General features: G+C 46.4%; 1 protein-coding gene across 1 annotated transcript; it reads left to right on the top strand.

The window, feature by feature from the left end:
• The first annotated feature begins 2,343 nt into the window (after nt 1–2,343).
• CACNG8 (calcium voltage-gated channel auxiliary subunit gamma 8) lies at nt 2,344–24,260 on the top strand. The gene is made up of 4 exons (XM_053265485.1): nt 2,344–2,891; nt 9,569–9,652; nt 15,722–15,862; nt 20,751–24,260. The coding sequence occupies exons 1-4, from the start codon at nt 2,669–2,671 to the stop codon at nt 21,392–21,394; spliced, it is 1,092 nt and encodes a 363-aa protein (XP_053121460.1). The 5' UTR covers nt 2,344–2,668; the 3' UTR covers nt 21,395–24,260.

Below are 24,260 nucleotides of genomic sequence, written 5' to 3'. Positions count from 1 at the left end.
TGGCAAAGAGGCACCTTTTAATGTGGTGATTCTCTTTATTTAGCAGAGGGAGAGTAACTGGCACTCTCCACCCCCAGCACAGTGCCTCCAGTGACTCTTGCTGGTATCTATCTTGTGTTTCTTTTTAGATTGTGAGCCCTTTGGAGATAGAGATCCATCTTATTTATTATTTCTCTGTGTAAACCACCCTAAACCATTTTTGGAAGGGCGGTATAGAAATCGAATTATTATTATTTATAACAATATCAACAACAATAATGGTATGCCGCCCAAAACGCAAGTTTCTGGGCGTTTACAACAAACCTTTTATTCTGTGAAATTGTTTTAATAGTTTTTTTCTGTGTTTTATATTTGTTGTGTTTTACATTGTGTACACACATATCAGGTGGTATAGAAATATGATAGATAAATAAATAAATAAATAACCAGCACATTGTATTTCGCTTGGAAACATATTGGCAGCCAGTGCAGTTCTTTTCAAATCGATGTTATATGGTCTCTTCAGATTGTCCCATAGACCAGTCTGGCTGCTGCATTCTGGACCAGTTGAACACTTGTATCAGTCGTACACTTTCTCTCTGATATCAAGTTTTCTATGGATGGGAAATGTTTTTGAATGGGGAGGATTCACTCATGTGAGCCCCCACCTGCATTCTGAAGTGGTACAGTCCAGAAGGCTTGCTTCCTCATCCATGGCTTTTAAGAACAAATCTAACGTCTAGACAATATGCAGATAGAGAGTGTGAGATCACCTTTATCAGGAGATGCTAGAAAAAAACACATGAAAACTCCTGCTCAATAGGTCTGAGGATGAGCTCAGGATGACAGTAACCCTACATTAATACTGAGTCTCGGTTTTAAGCCTTGCAAGAAATATAGAGGCACAGAAGATCCCAACAGAGGAGTGGGTGTGTGGGGGAAGTACTTGCCTCCCACCCACCAGACTGAGAAATTCCCATTTAATTCAATGGGCTTATTCTCAGGTCAGTGGGTATAGGATTGCAGCTCCCCCCTACACACACACACACACACACCCTGAAAAAGTCCTGCAGATGCCCATGAACAGAAGGCAGCAAGCCTTAACGTTGTGGGTTTGTATGATGGTGTTTGTTTTTGAAAGAGAGCATGGAACTAGGAATGACATTTGCCCTAATCTACAAATTCAGATCAGAACTGTTGGACTCTCAAAACATTTACATTTTGCTTTTGAAATTCAGCTTTGAGGAATACTTGAACACACACTTACACACACACAGAACACTAAGCATCAGATTTCCACATTTATTACAGATCAGAACAGCACTGTAGGGCCACCCCCAGGATTTTCAGGCAGACTATTCCAAACTTCATCTAGGAATCAACACGATTGCAATCAACTCAGGGCATCTGGGAGTGGGATAAACGAAGACTCTCTCCCTACTAGGTATGCATTTTTCATACTCAGTTATTTCTCTCTCTCTCTTTCTTTCTTTCTCTCTCTCTCTCTTCCTCTTCTTTTGATCAGAAATTATAACCACACCGTGAGTTGACTCCATGTCAAGTTGAATTGTGTAGACGAAGTGATCCCTGTGAACCAGTGTGTGCCTAAAACTGAAAAGCAGCAGCTGAAACTCAAGGCCTCCTAAACTCAGAGAAACTCCAAGGAAGGAAAACCAGAACAGGCAAGCAAGAAAAAGGACATAGACCAAGTGAAATCAAAGTGAAAAAACTGGAAAGCTTTCTGAAGCAGAAGATTACGAAGGGTGGGGGGGGCAAGCCTTTTAGAAAATAACTGTTTATCAAGAAAACAGCTTTGAATGTTCTCTTTTAATCTCTCCCTTGGACCTTTGAAGTTTCCTCAGTAGTCATCCAGAAGCTTCAAAAAAGCAATCTAGAGACCCCCTGGAAGTTTTTGATAGCTCTAGACATATTTCAGTAGCTCTCCAGAAAGCCTCTTGTGGGCTTCCAGAAAAATCTTCAGTAACTATCTAGATTTTTCATAGTAGCCTTCCAGTAGACATCCAGTATATATCCTGAAGTAGACTTCCAGGGATTTCCCAATACCAATTCAGGATCTGCACATTCATTATCTAGAACCTCTCCAGAAATTCTCCCTGACCCTTCCTGAGATTCCACAGTCTGCTAGCTATCCGTACCTGCATCTTCCAGTTGCATCCTCCACAAGACCTTTCTAATACCTATCCAACATTATCTTCAGAAACCATCCATATGCTTTCTTAAAAATTTCAGCCAAACTCCAGAAATTCCCAGGGAGATACTTCTGTTTCCTCTGGAAGCCTAACTTGAAATCCATCTAGATTTTTTCCTGCTAAATATCTGAAGAGAGGATCCATAAGTGTTTAATATTCCAGCAACAATCCAGAACCTCTACCAAGTTCTTTTTAAGATCCCTAAGAACTTTGCAAGAACTGTTAAGACATTCTTCCTAGACTGTCCCCCTCCCCAGGCTCCATCTCCGATTGAATTAGAAAAGGAAGTGCTCCTGGTATCATTTCTCAAAAGCTCTTCTGTCCTGAATTGTGCCCAAAGGAAGAGGAAGCCAGCCATAAAATTCAAGGCCTCTGGGTTCCCCCACAGCCACTGCCACCACCACTGCTTGCATCTCTCACCGCTGGATTTGTTTCCCGCCGCCAAGCTGGAGTCCCTTAAGCGCTGGAATGAGGAAAGGATGGTCTGGTGTGAAAAAGGTGTCCAGATCCTACTCACCACCGTGGGGGCCTTTGCCGCATTTGGCCTCATGATCATTGCCATTGGCACAGATTACTGGCTGTATGCCCGTGCCTTCATCTGCAATACTACCAATATTTCTACTGAGGAAACGCCCCAGAAGGACAAGAAGGATCCTGGAGGGCTGACCCATTCAGGCCTCTGGAGGATATGTTGCTTAGAAGGTAAGGAACCCAATCCAAAGAAATTCATTCATTAAAGATCCAGTTCTGGGACAGACCTCCTTCTGACAGGGTTGTCCAGGAATCTGAACAACCCTCTGCCACAAAATAATCTTAGGAAGACATGATGGAAAGGAAGTTTAGGGACATTTCGCAGATCAGTAGTTCAGGACGGGTGAGCAGATTTTAACCTGCATGGGCTGTTTGCACCTCCACCATTACAGGCACTGCAACAAGGTCCCCCCAACCCCCATTACTTTTCCAGAGTTGTCATCTGCCTTTTTCTTACGTTTTCCATTTTCATTCTGCACTGAAGTGCCAGTCAACCAATTAAAACATTTTTTAAAAAAATTAACACAGTGAAAAAATTTTCATGCTCTTTTTTTTAAATTGGGCTTGCTATGGCTGGAATCGTGACGCACTGCCCACTTTTGCCCTTTGATATGGGGTGGCCATTGTGGGATTGTTATGGGGAACAGAACACTACAGTAAGTGCTGTGTGAAGCCACAGTGACAGACGTTCTTCCAGCATATTGCAGAAGAGCAGTGCTAAAGGACCATAGTGTGGAAGGGATCTAATCCTGCCGGCCACAGCAAGTGGGAGCGGAGATTAGGCAAGCTGATCAGTGTAAGAGAAGAACCAGAGAGGCAGTGGTGAAGAACATAAGAGCCCTGCAGGATCAGACTAAAGATAAGAACCTAAGAAAAGCCCTGCTGGATCAGGACAAGACCCATCCAGTCTGGCATCCTGCCTCACACAGTGGCCGACCAGGTGCACCTGGGAAGCCCACAAGCAGAGAAAAGAGGGAAATCCCCCTCGGTGCTCCCTAGCACCTCGTGTTCAGGGGCATGCCATCTCTGATCCTGATGGAAGTATATAGCTACCAAGGCTAGTAGCAGTTGATAGTCCTACCCTCTATGAATGTGTCTAATCCATTTTTAAGACCGTCTAGATTCGTGGACATCTAATAATAGTAAGTCAGTAATTAAACAACTTGATTTGTTAGCTGCCCCATAACAAATTGTTCTCTGGGAGGCTCACAACGACACAATAAAAAATAAAAAATAAAATCCATTTACAACAAATAACACAAAACAAACAAATTACAATAGAAAATACAGAACACAGTTCAAAACATTTTAAAACTTTAAAAAAAAACCAGTTTGAAAAAACTGGAGTGAAAAGAAAAGTCTCCACCTGGCACCTTAAAGAACAAAGTGATGATGCCAGGCAAGCCTTTCTGGGGAGGCTATTCCATAGACACGGTGCCACCACCATAAAGACCCTGTCCCTAGTAGCCACCTGCCTCATCTCATTTGGCAGGGGAACTCAGAACAGGTCTGAGTTGGGACAAATGGGACAAGGCATTCTACCTGGTCCCAAGTCACATATGGCAGCAGCAAATTCCATAGTTTAACTATTTGTTGTGTAAAGAAAATACACATTAAGGGTATTCACACAACTGGAGGTGGGGCAGGCAGGTTGTGGAGCAGGGGGAGGCTGCTCAAAACTTACCTTCCCCCAGACAATTGTTGAATGCTGGTGGGAGCATGGACTGCACTTCCACATGATCTGTGCTGTTCTTGGCATCACGGATATCTGGAGGCCAGGACATTCCTCCAGGAATCCCATATTGCATTATGCGATGAGCAGGGGATTCCCTTGGGAGATGGCCGCTCTAGGCACCTGTCTCTCTGTCTGCTTGGTCTGCAAGAACCCAAGCGTTCACACGGATCCCAGCACCAAGTATAAGGGTGCACTCACGCCCTTAATCTCAGCTAAAGGCTGGAGTGAAAAGCAGGGTTTGGAAGTAGGGCTGCACCAGGAGCGACCTCGCTCCTGATACTGCACATGAGCAGCCTAGCCCAGGATGCTCATGTGAATAGCCTTATTGTGTGTTTCTGATTTCACAGCTTGCTTTCCACAGTGGCCAATCAGATGCCCTTGGGAAACCCGCAAGAAGGGCATGAAGGCAATAGCCCTCCCCGACTGCTGCTTCCCAGAATCTGATACTCAGAGGCACATGGGCTGGTTGAGATGATACTTTTATCCCCAAAACCCTAGCCCATGTTATTTAAGAAGAGGGATGCACCGAGGGTGCATCTGTCCCAGTGTCTTTCTCCCTGCTAGTTTAAACTAGTATTTGGACTGCATGTAATGCGGCAGTTCAGACGAACCATACATTCCCCCACATCAGAGGATGTTGGGACACCCAGGAAAGAGGCTAGGATAGGTGTGCTCCTGGCAGATCTTAAATACATAGGCTGGTTCAGGAAAGAGGGATATTGCTTGAGCCGGTCTACTGCCTCTCATCATGACTCTTCCATATAGCTATACTGAGTAATAAACAGTGAAAGGCCTCTTCTCCATGAATTTGTCTAAACCCCTTTTAAAGTTGTCTCAACTAGTGGCCAACACCACATGATAAGAGCAAGGAGAGGAACCTCACTTACAGTAGATGAGGTTTAAATTCCTTAGAGCATTTAAAGTTTAGACACTGTTTTGGCCAAAGAGCTTTCAACTGGAGCTTCCACTGCATGGGCATTGTAAAAGGCTTACAATGACCCCATTCGCACATAACGCAAAACTGCAGTTAAATGTGGCAGAGGTTGGAATTCCTGTACGCCTGAATGTGTGAAACTGCAGTTTCATGGCAAAAGCAACTTGTGGTTTCCCTCGCCAAACTCAGTTTGAACCTTTGGTTTGTAACGGGTTTGGTTGCTCCAACCTGAGGTTTTGGGGTGACAGCATTGTCTGAATGCAGACGCCACCATAACTGGGGTTTTCTTGCTGTTTCTGGAACTGTAATCATAGAGAGGGCAGCCCAGACCCGCCCAGGAACACACCCACTCCATGCCTGCCACACTTCTTGATGGCTGCCTCTCCAAGCACTTGCCCCACCCCCTGTCTCCGAGGTACTCTGGCTGTTGTCTTGCAACCAGGACACTGCCACGTCCCATCCCAAGCTTCTAAGCCTGTCAAATGTGAAAGTCACATGGTGGTTGTCCTTTTTTTCACCTTGTCCCTTGTTCCCCACTCCTGGTAATCAGGAAGGAAAGGGGACAGGATGGCAAGAGAGGCAGTATGTCATTTGCTCTCTGAAAATGAATCGATAAAGAAGTATGTTCACAAGCACATGCAGTTGCAGTGGCACCATAAACCGGGCAACTCGGTTACAATGCTGGAAAGATAAACATATGGCAGGACAGCAATACTTGTGGTGGGGTTTAAAAGGCAGCCCCATCCAGGAATTCTTGAGTGGCTTAGCTCTATTTTTTGTAAAATAAAGTTGGGTTAACACATGCCGTCCCTAGGCTTACTTATGAGAAGAACCATCCAGCAGGAGCAGCATTGGCTCGAGTGAAAGCGGAGATTCCTCCTCTGTGATTATGGATGCGGCTCCCGAGCGGACCGCTCTCTCATGAGAGTAGAAGGCCATGCAGATACCGATTCACAACTCATGAGAAGAACTGTCCGGGCAGGAGTGGAGCCAGACTGGTGGCGGCCCATGTGAGGTCGCCGCGGCAGCCTCCTGGCCCTGCCCCCCATGTCTGACGTCAGACATGTCTAGCTAGCTATGCCCTTACGTCTGATGTCAGATGCGGGGGCGTGGTCTCCCTTCCCAATGGGGCCACGCAACCCCGTTTGGAAAGGAGATTGGCCCATGCTGCCTTTAGCAGCGTGGGCCAGAATGACCCTCCCTGTTCTGGCCACGCTGCCAATGCAGCACGGGATGATCCATGCGGCCCCGTTTGGGAGGGAGATTGATCGCCCCGCTGCGTTGACAGCGGGACCAGTAGTGGCTCTCCCTGCTTTTAAAGCAGGGAGAGTCACTCTGGCCATGCTGCCAATGCAGCACAGGCCGATTTCTGCTCCAAACAGGGCCGCGCGGCCCCGTTTGAGACCGAAATAACACCCTTCGTCTGACGTCAGATGCGGGAGGTGTGTCTGGGGCTGCGTTTGCGATCCCTGATTGGGCACGGCATGGGTTCTTTGAACTCATTCGCCCAATGGTGGCTCCACCCCTGCGTCCGAGGGGACGGGGGTGGTTGAGCACAATCACTAATAATGTGTGATGACAGCCCTTCTCCCACGAACCACTTAGGCCATGGAGACTTGCATGCAGGCCAAACAGAAGATGCTGCCCAACCTAGTTGCTTGGCACAAGCAAGCAACGGTGATGGGTACCCCAGCAACACCTCTCCCTGTCATGGCGATTGCCATGAAGACGCAGTCCAAGTAGGACCTCAGCCAGTCCAGCCACCCACTGGAACATATTCACCTTTATTATTGCACGGAACAGTGACCCCATGCTCCTGGGGTTGCTGTTAATCGGTGCTCCCCTCTCCTGCAATTCCCCACAGAGGCTGATCTGCATACACCACAATGTGGATCCAAACCCAGGAAATTTGAAAGAGAGTGAGGATCTATTACCTGTCCAGATGTTTCCTTAGTCTGCTCAACTAGGACCACCTGGACACATGTAGCGGCAAATTCACCTTTTGGCACATGAAAGGGTTGCCTGTAGAGAAAGGTGTTGCTATTTAAAAGTTATATTATTATAACCAGAGAACACAGGCGCCTGACACAAGTGGGGGTCCCTTTATTTAGCTGGTCTACCGCATGAGAGCGCAGTCTGACAGAGGACCGAAGTTCTTGGAGCCTCGGGTCCTCCCCAGTGGTCTGGACCTCTCTTGAGAGGGCTAATCCCTGGTTGGCAAGTCAAGACAGGGACAGGAGTTTGGTTTGGTGTCCCTGGACTGCTTTGCCCAGGTCTGCCATCACATGAGTATCTTTGGTCACAGTAGACCAGACCCCAGGATACTTTGCCGTCCCTCATATACATTTTCTCTCCTAGGAACTGGGCATGGTCCCTTCCCAGAGTAACAGAAAAATACGCCCATCTGCATACCCTCATTGTCAGCAATTGTGTTTGTGTGAGACTGTTTCGGTGTGGGGCTCTAATGAGGGCAGTGGTACAATTGCTGTCAGGAGAAGGGCTTGCAGGGCATTGAAAGGGATTTTAATGCCCTTTCCCTGCCAAAGGCGGGCAGTCCATTCCTTCTGCAAAGGCACAATCATCATGCTTGGCACACCCCCTTGAAGATCGTGGCCAATGGCTGCTGCCCTGCTGACATGCTAATACCTTGCCCACAGTCTGGTGAAATTTCCACTCCAGAGCTTGCTGGGATGAGGCTTTGGCGGACAAGGAACGGGAAGGGGCTCCCGTTCCCTGAAATCAGAGGTTACAGGGCGGTGGTTGGATGAATGTCTGTGATGTGATTCACAGTTACAAAAATTAACTGCGGGTTTGGCAAACTGTGTTTTCACATTACATGTGAATGAGGCCAAAGACTTGTTTCACTGAGAACCTATCATGGTGGACAATGTTGGTATCTGCCGCTACCACTTAAATCCTGAAGAGGGTTCTCAGTGCTTCAGTTACAATGAGGCTCCATACTGTCTCCAATGCTTTTTAAATATCTACATGAAACTGCTGGGAGAGATCATCAAGAGATTTGGTACAGAGTGTTATCAGTATGCTGATAACACCCAAATCTATTTCTCCATGTCAGCTTCATCAGGAAAAGGCATAAGTTCCCTAAATACCTGCCTGGAGGTGGTAATGGGCTGGCTGAGGGATAACAAACTGAGACAGAACCCTCAGTAAGGAAAGGGGACGGGATGGCAAGACGGGCACTATGTGCTTTGCTCATTGTGAAGGGTCAGAACCAGGAGACAATTTTGATTTGCTGGTTCTAGACAGAGTTATACTCTCCCCCCACCCCCAGCTGAAGAAACAGATACACAATCTGTGAGTACTTCTGGATCAAAATTTCTCTCTGGTGTCTCAGATTGAAGCAGTGGCCAGAAGTGCTTTCTATCACCTTCAGCTGATATGTCACCTGCATCTGTTTCTTGAGATAAACAGCCTCAAAAAAGTAGTGCAAAACAGTAAGCTCAAGACTTGACTACTGCAGTGCATTCTATGTGGGGCTGCCTTTGTACATAGTCTGAAAACTGCAATTGGTGCAAAGTACATCAGCCAGATTGGTCTCTGGGTCATCTCATAGAGACTATATTACTCCTGGAATGTGCTTCCTGCCGAAGTAAGGGCTTCCCCATCTCTGACATCTTTAAAACAACTCTCAAGACACATTTACTCACCCAAGCTTTTAACTAGAATTGTGGTTTTAAACTGGTTTTAATGTTTTAATTTCTGTTTTAGATGTTTGTTGTAAACTGCCCAGAGATATGAGTTTGGGGCAGTATACAAATGTACTAAATAGATAAATAATAAAATAAACAAATGAGTCCTGGGTGGAGTCAATTAGTAGTGGAGCCAGAGGGCCCTGTCAGCTTGGCCGACTGACCTAAGGTTTTCCTGGGGGATTCAGCAGGGAACAGTGACGGTTCAAGAAGATCCCTGTGCACTTGAGATAAGATGCCAAATGCCACCCACACTTCTGTGCACCCTCCTTCCCCTCTTCCCCTTTGTTGGCTGGCACCCCAGTAATTTGCTGCCTGAAGTGACCGCCTTACTTTGCCTCATGGAAGGGCCGCCCCTGACAGGAAATATTGTGCTACCTGGGGATGCTGAACGAAAACCCTGCTCCAGCCTAGAGCTGTGCTCACAGAGCTACTCGGAACACCAGTCATTTCTGTCTCTCCGTTTCAGGGCTGAAGCGAGGGGTGTGCGTGAAAATCAACCATTTTCCAGAGGACACAGACTATGATCACGACAGCGCGGAATACCTCCTACGTACGTATAAATAAGGCTTATTCATTCCCATTCCTCGTTCTCAGCGGCAGCGTGTCTTGGCTGCTCTCTGTAACCGGGGAAACAGAGTGAATACCAGTGAATCTCAGTGTCAGAGGTTGCTGGGGCTGTGGCAGAGAACCTGCTCCCAGGTTTTTTGTTGGGGGTGGACAGCAGTTCCTGTGTAGCAAAGGCTCCCAGATCTGGAAGTTTCCTGCAGGAGAAGGGAGGCACGATTATATTGGTAAAGTACATAGGAACATAAGAAGCTGCCATATACTGAGTCAGATCATTGGTCTATCTAGCTCAGTACTGTCTACACAGATTAGCAGCGGCTTCTCCAAGGTTGCAGGCAGGAGTCTCTCTCAGCCCTATCTTGGAGAAGCCAGGGAGGGAACTTGGGAACTTCTGCTCTTCCCAAAGTAGCTCCATCCCCTGAGGGGAATATCTTACAGTGCTCACACATCAAGTCTCCCTTTCATATGCAACCAGGGCAGACCCTGCTTAGCTAAGGGGACAAGTCATGCTTGCTCCCACAAGACCAGCTCTCTTAATGTCATCGTTTCCCCAGTGCTGGCTCCCTGGAGTCTATTGTATTGCAGAGGGAGTTCATTTGCAGCTGGGGATTACTTACATCTTATAGTTCCACAGTGGGATCAGGGCAGATTGGACTGTAGCTCAGTTCAGATGAGATGGAAGTATGTTGGTGGGTGGTTCAGGTGACCTCAGAGGTGCTGTTCAGTCTGTTCTGTGGCCTCAGTCGCATGTAGCACCTTTTGCCAGCCAAGAGTGGCGACCAGCTGTGTCTTCTTCTGGACACAGGTAGCTTGGCCACAGCTACCAGACACAGGTCACTTCCAGACTCTCTTACTGCAATGTGCCATGCCTGGGGCTGCCTTTGAAGACTGCCTAGAAACTCAAGTGATCGTGCCAGTTAATTCAGAGCACAGCTGCCAGGCTGCTGATTAGTACAGACCCAGTGCTGTTTGCTGCTAATGGCTACTTTGGGGTCAAACAGCCAAATTAGGGGAGGGGTGGTTTTGGGTGGGAAATGGTGTGAGGTGAAAGAGTTAACCTTCCTCTCTTGCCATCACCCTGATCAGGATCACGCCCCAAGAACTGCTTTGTGAAAGAAGAGACACTTGCAGCTACCTCTTAAAAACACAACTGGGCAAACGTCTGGTTTGACCATTAGCGAGGTCAGTGGCTGACATACAGAGCAAGGATATACCGGTGCAGTGAGAGAATAGTCTAACAGAACTTCCCAACTAACTGCAATAGGGAATCTGCCATTGTTGATGCCCTGCCTTCCCCAGGAAGCCTTAGGTGCCACCCAAAAGTATGTCCCTGGGGGTTACACAGCCCTCAGATACATATTTTCAAGTGGCACAAAGGGCTTCCTGGGGAAGGGGAGGGTGTCAAAAATTGCCACTCCCTTATTGCACTGGTGCAGTTCATTCAGGAAGTTCTGTTAGGCTGCTCTCTTGTGCACTAGTGCAGGGTTTCTTAACCTTGGGCCCTCAGATGTTGATGGACTACAGCTCCCATCATCCTCAGCCACAATGGACATGGCTGGGGATGATGGGAGTTGCAGTCCATCAACATCTGGGGGCCCAAGGTTAAGAAACCCTGCACTAGTGCTACTTTGCTCTGTATCTCAGCCAGTATAATTATCCTCACCTAGAAATGGGGTGCTGAAGCTTAGGGCCAGCATCAGGAGAATCACTGAGCAGCTGCCAATGACCCACTGCTGAACCCTGAGATCATCTCTCTGCCCGTATCCTTTGTGTGGTGATGGTGCAGCAACCCTTTTGAAGAGTTGCCAGTCCTCCAGGATTGTAGGTTGCCAATCCTCCAAGGTTGGTCTAGAGCAGTGATTCTCAAACTTGGGTCCTCAGGTGTTATTGGACTTCAACTCCCATAATCCTCAAGCAAAGGCCACTGAGGCTGGGGATTATGGGAGTTGAAGTCCAATAACACCTGAGGACCCAAATTTGAGAATCACTGGTCTAGAGTCTGCAGGAAACAGCATCAATCTCTAGGAGACTATTGAAAGCAATCCAGGAGGGTTTTCATACAGCAGGCTTTACCACAGGTTTACTGTGGTAAAATTTAATTCAAAGTTGCCCCCCAAAACCGACACAAAAAGTTGATTTTTTTACCCTGGATATATTAGGGCTACATTCTTAACGGACAATGAAAAACCTGTATCATGTGTAAAGTGCTGCCTAATAGCTCAAAGAGACTTCGTGGCAAATCTGGCCAATATGTGAACGCACATCTCCATTCCAGAGGAGATGGAAGCTAAAAACCCCATGTGAAAAATGCCCTGGAGATGTTACTGGCTTGATACTGTGAAAAATATTGGGGATAAAAAGTATCTTCAGATATAGCTTCAGTCAGAGTTGGCAGCCCTACTCAGGGCCCACAGGTGGAAGGAGACCCATGGAAGCTATTTTGCCATGGACCCCCTGAAATCTGCAGCTGGTCTTAATGAAACTGAGACAGAATGGTTGGCCTAAAGCAAGGCTGCACAACTTCAACCCTCCAGCTGTCTGCTGACTATAATTCCCACAATCCCCAGCTACAGTGGCCAATAGTCAGGGAAGATGGGAACTGTAGTCTAAAAACAGCTAGAGGGCCCAAGTTGTTCAATCTTGGCCTAAGGCCATTTAGTGAGACTACAGCAGAGGTGAGATTCATTCTGGGAATACCTGATTCATAGCTGTTTCTAAGCCCCTATGCTACACCGCAAAAGACTATAGACGATCAAATGATAAATCATGGTTTACCTGGTTGTGAATATGTCCAAGAGCTCCCTTCTCCCCACTCCCGTTATCGCCTCGGATCCATTGCTCAACTGGGACTTCAGGATCATGGCTTGTTTAAGACACAGTTCTGCGGCTTGTCTGAACTCAGAGCCGTCTTCTAATGATGGTTTAAAACCATGATTAAAACTAGCATTTGAAACCAGAGCTGGAAGTAATGGTTCATAAACTACCACAGTTAACATACAGCTTCAGGTCTGGATGAGTTGCAGAGCTGTGTCAGTGGATGCAAGCAGAGGAGATAAGGGGGTGGGGAGGGAGCACGCAGGCTGGGGTCATTTTCATGACTGAATAAACCATGGTTCATTTGGTTGTCTAAACCCACCTCACCTCAAATACTTCATTAAGTGTCATTTGTTCACCCTAAGGAATCTTGGGAACTATAGATTTGTGAGTCGCATTAAGGATATCAACTGAGCATTCTTAGCAGTCTTAGCAGCGAAACTACAGTTCCCAGGATCCCTTGGGGTGTGGTTTGGTGTGGGGAGATGTGACATTCAAAGTGATATGAAACCAAGGAACATTTGTAGTGCAGATAGGCCTTTCGTCTTGCAGGGGGAAAGCAAGTCTCATCTGAAAGCTAACTTTATATTAAAGGTTGTTTTTTAACTTCTGCTCTTCTTTTTAATTAAAGTTGACCAAGCATTTATGAATGGAAACGTTTTTGGCAGCTGCTCTTATGGCTGTCCTTCCCACCCCTGAAGTCCTTGCCTTTTCCTAAGTCAGTTCCCTCCACCCTGTGCCTAAGGCTGATTCCCCCTTCCCCCCGCCCACCAAAAAAAAAGAAGAAGAAGAATGCAGACAAAATGTTCCTGAAATCTCTCAAAGGGGAGGGTTCCCCTTAAAATAACTTTAAAATTTTTTAAAAAAAATCTGAAATAGCATCATCTTTGCCTTTATCCTTTCAAATGCCTGTACAGCTGAGACACTGAAGCTCAAACTTTGGAATTGACATTCGCCCTGGGGGCAAGAGAGTTCTCTTGGCTGCTCCTGTAAAAATCCATTTTGATCTGGCTGAATTAGAACAGAGTCACTTGTGCATATGTAAATCTACCTTTCTCTTCTGGAAATCTGTCTCATCCACTCCAACTGTCCCTATTGCTTTATACAGCTAGATCTATAAGCCGCTTCTCAACAACAAACGGTTCTCAAAGCTATTTACATATGAAAAATGGTTCCCTATCCCAAAAGGGTTCTCAATCCAGAAAGAAACACAAAGGAGACACTAGCAGCAGCCACTGCAGGGTTGCTATGCAGAGCTGAACAGGGAGAGTTGCTCTTCTCCTGCCGAATATAAGAGAAGCACAACTTTCAAAGGGTCTCTTTTGCCCCACTAGCACTTCATGGGCTGCTCCTCCTCCCAGGTAGGGTTGCCAACATCCCACTGCCTGAATAAGGCAGGGACTCCCTTGCAGGAGTCATTGGGAGCCAGAGTGCTCTCTGTGTTTTTACCACTTTCAGCTTAAACTACGGTGTAAGTTACAACTTCAGTTGCATCTCCACTGCTTATTGCTAGCCAATCTGGGTGTGATGTAATTTTGTTTTCTAGAAGGAGAAGCGTAGTCAGCCAGTAAAAATAGATGCCACACACGAGTACTATCTCTAGCATGATTTTCATAATCCTGATACCTGGATAATGCTAAGTTAGACAGACGTTTATGGCTGTTAATGTTAATGTTTTTGATAATGCCCCATATTGGGGATACTGTTGGCAAACCTAAGCCTGCAGCCCCCCAGAATCACAGAGTACTCTGGTAGGGAGCAAGAAGGGAAAGGAGTTGGAGCTCACTGATTATTTCATTATTAGTGAAAATAACTGGTCTGATCTGAGCTATAGATCAGGGCCAAATGGTCTCCTGTAAGGGACAGACAATTTTGGACTGAAATAAGGGACATCCTTGCTAGTAAGGGACTGTTGGTCACCGTATCCCAGAGGCTGCCAGACATCTTTTTCTTTCCCAAAAGGCAACAGGGAAAAATTCATCCACAAGTGCATTCTAGGAAGGAAAATGGCAGCCAATAGGCAGGCAGTCACTGGGAAGAGGAGCAATGCTTGAAACCCTGCTAGCTCTGGTACTGCTAACATCCACAGAGATGGCAGCTTTTTTACATTTTAAGAGAAAACTGCAGTCAGTTAAAGGAGACAAAGCTGCCCCCAGTTTCGTGGAGGAAACATCTAATTAATGGGCTGGTAGACAGGAGAAGTGGGAACTTTGCTGAACTCAGATGTATTTCTGAGTAAACATAAATTAGGATTTTGCTCTTGAGGACAGGCTTTGTGGGGTTGTTATGGGAATTAACTGCTAGGTGAAACTGCCATTTTAATTTCCATTCCAGCTGCTTGTAAAAGAGCAATGCCTCAGCAATGCTGAAAGACCCAAGTGTGAAAGCAACCAAGGTTTAAAACCCCTACCATGCCCTATCTTATTACAACCAATAGAACCTGGCATGCAAATAAAAATAGCTTACAGTTTAGCTCAGGCAGGGATGGCCCTTGCATGAGGTGAGGTAAGGAGGTTGCCTCCAGCTGCAGATTGGAGGCAGGAAGGTGGCAAGATGCTCTCCTGCTTTTAAAAGGGGGAGAAACAGGGGGCGGAGGGCATACGCAAGGGGCCCTGTGTCAGGCACATAGATATCTTTATATTTGTATCTTGAACCACCTCGGGTTCAGATACTTCATTCATATTAAAACAGGTATGATGGTAGCTATTTAGTTCAAACATGCCATCAGCAGCCACATGGTATAACTCTTGCAGAATGATGCCATTTCAGGGTGCAGATGCAGACTGTATGCTAGAATGCCTCTCTCTCTCTCATTCATATATATATATATATATATATATATATATATATATATATATATATATATATTTGAAATGTTAGGGAGAAGACTTTACCAGAAACCTCTTCTCTGATATGCTAATGTTCTATGGGCAGAGAGTTTATGGTGGATCCCATTCAAACATGCAGCCACTCCCTACCACCTGAAACGGGAAATTCAGCAAGAGCTGTGCCACATGATTCTGCTGATTATGCAGCTCAACTCTCAGGCCAGAAATATATATCGGCCATATTTACCCAAAGTCCCTGCAAACTGTCAGGGAGCGCTTCACACACGATTCGGGGTTTTCATTGTGCGTCAGAGTGTAGCCTGATTTATATCCAGGGTAAAAATAAAAAAAAATCCACTTTTTGCAGTTGGGATTCCCTGCATTCTAATCTCCCACCACCTCCCTTCTCGCAGGTGTGGTGCGAGCCTCAAGCATCTTCCCCATTCTAAGCGCTATCCTACTACTGCTGGGAGGATTCTGCGTGGCTGCTAGTCGTGTCTACAAGTCCAAGCGAAACATCATCCTAGGTGCTGGCATCCTATTTGTTGCTGCAGGTGAGTGGCACCATAAAGCTTAGAGGATCCTTCTGTAGCAGTATAGTGTGGTAGGGATGTGCCAAAACCCGATTCAGGCGTCCGAATCACAGGCACATCCCTTTAAAAACAAGGGCTTATACAACCCCTTTAACGCAGAGGACAGCAGGTACATACCTGCTCCTGCTCCGATCGCTGCCATTGCCATCAACCTGGCACTCCCCCCAGCTATGCTCGTGCACCGGCAAGGCATCTCCCAGTTGCCCCTGCGTGCCTGTGTCGCACAGGGACAGTTGGGAGACACCCCACCAGTGTGCAGGCATAGCTGGGGGGAGCACAGGATTTTGTGTATGTACCTGCTCTCCTCCGCTTTAAAGGGGCTGTGTAAGCCCTAATTTTTAAATGGATATGCCCGCGATTCAGACACCCAAATTGCATTTCGGCACATCCCTCGTGTTTATCAATGTGGTGCATTTGTTGGCCAGTTCAGAGACTCAAGCCCTATCCAGACGTTATGTTGTATGTGTGTACAGTTGTCTGTACATTCATACATATTTTTGTGAGAATGACTATAACTGTATTTATTTTAAAAGTGAGCCTGGGTACAGATAGGAAGTGTACTGCTATACCTGTGTTCAACATAACATGTGAATCACTGTAAATGTGTACACTGTACACTCATATGAGTGTTCAACATAATGTCTGAATAGGACTGGAGATATTGCTTTCCACCAACCTTTGTCTTCTACACTGTTCCTTTGTCCATCCATTCCCCCCTCCCTACATCCATCTGTCTTCACTTCCCTGTACTATATTTTCTTCTCTATCCCTTTCCTATTTTTATACATTCAACCAGTGGAGTAGGCCAGCTTGCCAGGAGCCAGGGACAAGCTCCTGCCAGCAACCCCTACCCCACTCCAAATGGGCATGCACACTAGTGCACATGCAGCATAACCACATACCCTGCACCAATGTCAGGTGCAGGAGGTGTGGCCACTATTGGGAGATGGACACTCACTCCCTCTCCTGCTCCTCCCCAATTAGCGCTTCATTCAAGCACTGGCTTGGGGCTCCTTTGTCTGCCTCATGGCAGAGGGACCAGGGAGGATTGGAAGAGGGACTGAGTGGCCCTTTTTCCCATATGGGCCACGCCCCCTGCATCTGACATTGGTGCAAGAGGCGTGGCCACTACCAAGAAAAGGAGCCACTTGGCCCTGCTCCCAATCCTCCCCAGTCAGTGCTTCATTCAAGCGCTGACTGGCTGGGGGGTTTCTTCCTCCGCCTTACTGGGAGCAAGGAAAGGAAAGATGCCCCCAGCAAGCCAGTGACTGAAACACACACGAGCTAGGCAAGAGAGTGACACACCTTGTGCTCCCAGCTGGTAAGCACTTAGTTTGCCGGCTTGGTGCAGGAGGGGGCAAGGGAGTGCCCTGGCGAAGAGGTGCTACGGTGGCCTCCTCTACCCCGGTGGCCCAGGGATATTTGTACCCCCTTGTCCAGTGATGGCAACACCCCTGCATTCAACCCTCACTCCTACAGACAAGCCCTAGCTCAGTGGTAGAGCACATATTTTTATCAGTTTTGGCTGATATGCCAGCTGCATCCTTCTTGAGATAAACAACCTCAGAACAGTAGTACATATGCTAGTAACCTCCAGACTTGACTACTGCAATGTGCTCTATGTGGGGCTGCTTTTGCATATAGTCCAGAAATCGCAGTTGGTACAGAATGTGGCAGCCAGGCTGGTCTCTGGGTCATCTCTAAGAGACAATTTACTCATATATTAAAAGAACTACACTGGCTACCAATAGGTTTCTGGGCAAAATACAAGGTGTAGGTTATAACCTATAAAGCCCTAAACAGCTTAGGCCCAGTGTATTTAAGAGACGTCTTCTTCACTTTGAGCCCCATCACCCATTGAGATAATCCAGAGAGGTTTGTCTGCAGTTGCCACCAGCTTGTCTGGTGGCTACACAGGGATGGGCCTTCTCTGTTGCCACCCAGAGACACCAGAATGCACTCCCTGCTGAAATAAGAGCCTCCCCATCTCTGACAAGTTTTAAAATGTCTCTAAAGACACATTTATTCACCCAAGTTTTTAACTAGACTTGTGGTTTTAAATTATTTTAAGGTTTTAATTTCTGTTTTAATTTGTTTGATGTTACCATAAAGCTCCCAAAGACAGAAGTTTGGGGTGGTGTACAAATATGGCGCAGCGGGGTAATGACTTGCCTAGTGAGCAAGAGGTTGCTGGTTCGAATCCCTGCTGGTATGTTTCCTAGAATATGGGAAACATATCCCCAGAATATGGGAATATTTCCCATATATTTCCCAGAATATGGGAAACACCTATATTGGGCAGCAGCGATATAGGAAGGTGCTGAAAGGCATCATCTCACACTGCATGGGAGGAAGCAATGATAAACCCTTCCGGTATTCTGTCAAAGAAAACCACAGGGCTCTGTGGTCGCCAGGAGCCAACACTGACTTGAGGGTACAACTTTACTTTTACAAATATGAGAGAGAGAGAGAGACAGAGAGAGAGACAGAGAGAGAGAGAGACTCATACTATATTTTCTTCTGTATATGTGCCATCCATCCAAGGCCAGCAACAAAGGTCAGCAAAGGATAACTTCATGGAGGAGAGGTCTATCAACGGCTACTAGTTGTAGGGCTATAGGCCACCTCCAGCCTCAAAGGCAGGATGCCTCTGAGTACCAGTTGCATGGGAGCAACAGCAGGAGAGAGGGCATGCACATACCTTTTGCCTGTAGGCTTCTAGAGGCATCTGGTGGGCCACTGTGTGAAACAGGATGCTGGACTAGATGGGCCTTGGGCCTGATCCAGCAAGGCTGTTCTTATGTTTTTATGTTCTTATAGATAGATAGATATTCTGCATGCAGGAGAGCCCAGCCCCCTCGCATCTTCAATTAAATGATCTCAGGTACTGGGCTGGGAAAGGCCTCTTCTAAAGTCCCTGGGGAGCTGTTGCAAGTCCGAGTAGATAGGACTAGGACAGATGGACCAAAGGTCTGAATATAAAGCAGTGAGGTTCATATATACCATGGTTCAAAGTTGCATAGGTTCATGTGTGTTATGCCATCACCTGCCTTCCTCTATATTTTCTTCTATATATGTGCCATCCATCCATCCAAGGCTAGCAACAAAGGTCAGCACCCTTGGGCAGTTGGCAAGGATCCTTGGCCCTCAGAGGGACCACTGCTGATCTCTGAAGTGACCCATGGCCTTGGAGAGAAGGGAATCAGACAAGAAAATCATTCTGCTGTCACTTCCTGAAGTAACGCCCCTTGCTGCCTCTTCCTCTCCTCCCCACCTGCAAATGGAAGCCTCCATCCAGAGGCGACCAAGATAAGCTCACTATAACATACCTTGGGGAGCAAGGGAGGGGTTACCACTCATGAAGGAGGGGGCCCTCAGAGGGCACTTTGCTAAGGGCTACTTCAGCCCTGGACTATCACAGCTGAGTCGTAAGCAGCTGCCAAATGAGTGCCAAGAGTCAGAGCCAAGGGGCCAAGCTAGAAGGCCAGAACCAGTCAAAAGTCAGGACTGATCAAGTCATGAAAGACTCATTGCCCAGACTATCCCAGTTTGAACAGAAAGGCTGTACAGCCCCTCCTGTTGAGAAGAGCCAGTGGCCAGCTAGGTGGACAGAATCACTCCAACACTAGGGAACCCGTTACTCTTCAGGACAGGACTTCTCATACTTGGGTCCCCAGATATTGTTGCTACTACTGCTCCCATCATCTTCAGACGATGGCCAAAGGTCAAGGGCCATTGTGGCTGGGGGTGATGGAAGTTGCAGTCCAACAATGAAGCTATTCTGACGATCACCAGAAAGTGGGCTAAGGGAGCCTTGAGAATGTTTACATGGAGATGTCAGGGGTCAGGAAGCCCTTAAGACCAACCAGTGAGGTCTTAAGCGAAGAGCTACGCCCGCTCTCCCAGCAAACCAACTCAAGGCGCTTCACACTAATCATGTGAAGTGCCTCAATATCTGGGGACCCAAATTTGAGATTCCCTGATCCAGGAAGATTCTCCAGCCTAAAGCCCTGATGGCTTATCACATGGGGCAGCTGTGCTGGAGGCTCTTGGTTCTAGCCCTGGCAGCTCCTAACTGCCATGAGTCTAGATGGCTTTAAAAGTGGATTAGGCAAATCCATGTGGGATAAGTCTCTCAGTGGCTGCTACTCATGATGGCTATATGTTACCTCCAGGTTCAGAGATTGTATGCCTCTGAATGCCAATTGCTTTGAAAAACAACAGGAGGGGGCTGTTTGCCTTGCCTATCTGTCCTGCTTCTGAGCTTCTCAAAGGCACCCAGTTGGCCTTTGTGGGCAGTGGCGGCCTTTTCCTGAGGCAATGTAAGGTGGTTGCCCCAGGCAGAAGGATGGCAAGTTGCCCCCTGCCATTTCCGTTAGAGCAGTTCTTTGGGACCAATCTGATTTTTGTACTCCTCACAATTCTTTGCAAACCTTGCAAGAAGCACAAGGAGAGGAGAGGAGAGGAGAGGAGAGGAGAGGAGAGGAGAAGGGGCTACTTGCAACTTTCCCTCCTCCCTGTCCCTCGTACCACTTTCAAAGCTTGCAAGGACCAACTTTTCAAAAGAGACTGGCCCACACCAGAGGTGTGAGGCAAGGCAGCATTCAGTGCCTTGCCTCAGGTGCCGCAATGCCTTGAGCCATCCCTGACTGTTGGAAACAGGATGCTAGACTAGATGGACCTTTGCTCTGATCCAGCAGGACTCATCTTAAGGCACATCCATTATCTCCTTTTCCTCTCCCTTCCATCATTCTTGAACATACCTTCCTGTGTGATCATTTCTGCCAGCTCTATTTTGATCTGTCCATCCTACAATCTGTCTCATCTGTCCTTTATTTTCCCACCTCAGGTCTCAGCAACATCATCGGTGTCATTGTCTACATCTCAGCCAACACGGGAGATCCTGGCACAAAACGTGACGATGAGAAGAAAAGTCACTACTCCTACGGCTGGTCCTTCTACTTTGGTGGCCTTTCCTTCATTCTTGCCGAAATGATTGGGGTCTTAGCTGTCAACATATATATCGAGAAGAACCGTGAAGCCCACTGCAAGAGCCGCACAGAGCTGCTGAAAAACCCTTCTTCCTCATCTTCTGCCATCTTGCGCCTGCCCAGCTACCGGTTCCGATACCGCCGCCGATCACGCTCTAGCTCCCGTTCCACTGAACCATCACAGTCTCGAGAAACCTCACCAGTTGGTCTTAAGGGCTTCCCGTCCACTGACATCTCCATGTACACACTCTCAAGGGACCCTTCCAAAGCCAACGTCAGTTCACTCTACGGTGGCGCCAGTGAAACAGCATCGACAGGCGCAGCAACATCGGGTGCAACGGGTACTGGCAGTGGGTTTTTGCAGTTGCACAACACCTTCCCCAAGGACCCTGGCGTCACTGTCACAGTGACTGGGCCTGGTGTAGCAGGGGCAACTGGCACCCTGGGGAAAGATGCTTCCTCCAACACCAACACTCTCAACAGGAAAACAACACCAGTGTAGGGACGGGGTTAAGAGAGGAGAGGGCATAAGGAATGAAAGGTGAAAAAAGAAGGTGCAGCTCAAATTATGGCAGGAGAGTCCTAATATTGTGAAGCGAGCGAACAGTTCACCCATGCATGCATTCTTTCTCTCTCTCTTTCTCTCTTCTTTTGGTCTTTCTCCTTCCTTCCTCCCTCCCTCCCTCCCTCCCTTCCTTCCTCCCTCCCTCTCTCCCTCCCTCCCTCTTTCCTGCATTCCTTCCATTCATTTATGAACTCGCATCACTTTTTTTACCCACCACCAGTGGGTCCTGAAGTTACATCTCACACCTTGTGAGAGAGAATTGGAGGAGAACTATGTTCACCAAGGGGCTTTCATGATTGAAGTGGCAGGGATCAATTCTTCATACTACCCGGTTTCAGAGAAACAAATCTTCCCTGTCCTTTCAAGCAGGCACCTCCAGGATAACCAGAAAGGATACTGGGCTATCGGAAGGAGGGATGCTGTTTGTATCTCCATGTTGCTTGGGGGAGGAGGGTAGTTTTGCCTACTTGGCTAATGGATAGCCAGAATTCCTGGATCCTGTGAGACTGAAATTAGGATTTGCTGGCTGAAAGAGAAGCATATTGATGAAAAGCCCAGGTTCCTCAGTTCATAAGCCTCCTCCTAGATGGCTTCCACAGGATACTATGCCAAATTTGGGGCTGCAATGTGGATCAAGAGGGTGTTTTATTCCTTGGCGGGTATAAGGAAACCCTCTCTTCTCTTCCACTGCAGCTTAATTAAGGGCTGACAAAAGTTTGTGCCAAAACCAGTGCCAGAAAAATTATAGGGGGGAGGGGGGGGGAAATCTAAAATGACCGACTGCCCCCTGGTGGTGGTCAGAGGTATTTCTAATCCACTACGCTTTCCCGCATTTTCTGCTAAGTACATCCTTTGACTGACTGACCTCTTTTTGGTTTTTGGCCCATCTCCAACACTGAGCCATAGCTCTTCCTGAGATGAAGCTGCCTCTGGGGAGGAGGAGTCCTTGCTGCTCATACATGCCCATTTTGAAACAATATTAAAACATTATTGACTTAATTTGACAGATGGATTACATCCTTACCTTCCCCTGAATCAGCTTCTTAGGGAGACTTTTTACATGTATTATAAATATATAAATATATAAATATACACACACACACACACACACGCTCACACTCGTATACAGATTATTGAGGAGACTAACAAAATGATTGTGATGTTTTCTTAGGATTTGGTTAATTTAGCTTCTGTTGGCAATCAAATCTTGTGGCCAATTACTGTTGTCCCAGTGGAACTCATTCCTGGTTGGGAGCAATTATTTTTATGAAACAGGATATTTCTGGTCCTGATAAACTCTCCCCCTCTCCGTTCTGCTTTTCTTACCTTGCGCACGCATAAATGGATCTGCAGGTCCTCACTGCCAATCCGTGTGGATTTCTTTTGTTATCCAAATGCAGCAGGATCTCATGTGGTCCCATGCAGAATGTATGCCCTATCCCCACCCATTAGAAACATAATCTCTCCTGCACTGGTTTCTTTACTGCTGTACATGGTCATATCAATCAATCGGTTGACTTATTTCTATACTGCCTTTACACAAAGTTTGCACTCAAGGTGGTTTACAACAAACAAAATAACAGCAGCCCCTCATTCAGAGCAGGGATAGAAGTTGCATTAGTACAGGATGAATAAAATCTGTCCTATGGGCACTGGCAGTGGTGTGCCAGATCATTCCTATGTTTTTATTTTCATAGCCATCCCACAACATGGACTCAGGAAGACTTACAATAACTAGACATTAACAAGATGGATCATGGTTCCTGAAAGGCTCACAATATAAACTGGGGGGTGGGGGAGGTAATTCAAAATTTAATATAAAAATTAAAAGACTGAGCCACTAACATGCCAATTCTCCTTCTTTCATGAATGAAATGAAAAAGAATGTTTCACGTCCTGCAAAAATAAACACAAGCTCAAAAGATGCGTATAACCAAACTAACTTGGACTACAATGTTAAGCACACTTACTAGGAAATAAGCTCCATTGGATGCTTTGGGACATAATTCCAAATAAACATGCCTAGTGTCACATTGTTAAACTGACTGACATAAATTGGATCACATAATTTTGTTTTGGAATTCTCTGATTGCAGAATTTGAGGCTGATTTGTGCAAAATTCCAGACCTCCTGAGTACAGTATGATTTTATTTAGCCATGTGGTCATGGAGAATATCTAAAGCTTTTAAGACAATTCAGTGTTTGGATAATAGAAATAGTGCATACCAAGAGATGTATTGGAGACACATTCTCCGCTGTCGGTAACTACTCTTATGGAAAAGCCATGTCTGAAAAACAGTTAGAAACTGTGATTGTCTCTTTACTGTTTCCTCTAGCTTTTTAAGAAGTAGTATTTTTTTTCTCATTTGTTTCAATGAAAGTGTATAATTGGGGGAGTAGAATTATGTAGGGAGAAATAGGTTTTTTTCCTTAGCTTTTGTGCCAATGAAAGGATCAAACTAAAATAAAAAATTAAAACATCTTTGGAAAGAAAAAAATGGACATTTTAAAATGTGCAGAAAGAGAGAATGAGAGAATACAATTAAATGGAAAAGTATCATCTGTTCCAAGTATTCTGTATAAAGTGGGTTTAGTGTTTTTTAAAAAGACAATTAAAAATACAAGAAAAAATATATTGGCGAAATCCAGTGATTGTGCTACATACTGGTGAATAAAGAAGAGAAATTCATAGGAAAAAAACACAGAACAAACAAGCAAACCGAAATAAGAGTCTGTCATAATAGCAACAAAATGCATGGATTTTTACTGCAATCTACCTTTCAAATAAAGTCTTATGAAAATA

Source organism: Hemicordylus capensis, chromosome 6 (genome assembly GCF_027244095.1).
Source record: "Hemicordylus capensis ecotype Gifberg chromosome 6, rHemCap1.1.pri, whole genome shotgun sequence".
NCBI lineage: Eukaryota > Metazoa > Chordata > Lepidosauria > Squamata > Cordylidae > Hemicordylus > Hemicordylus capensis.
This window is presented reverse-complemented; position numbering and strand designations above follow the sequence as displayed.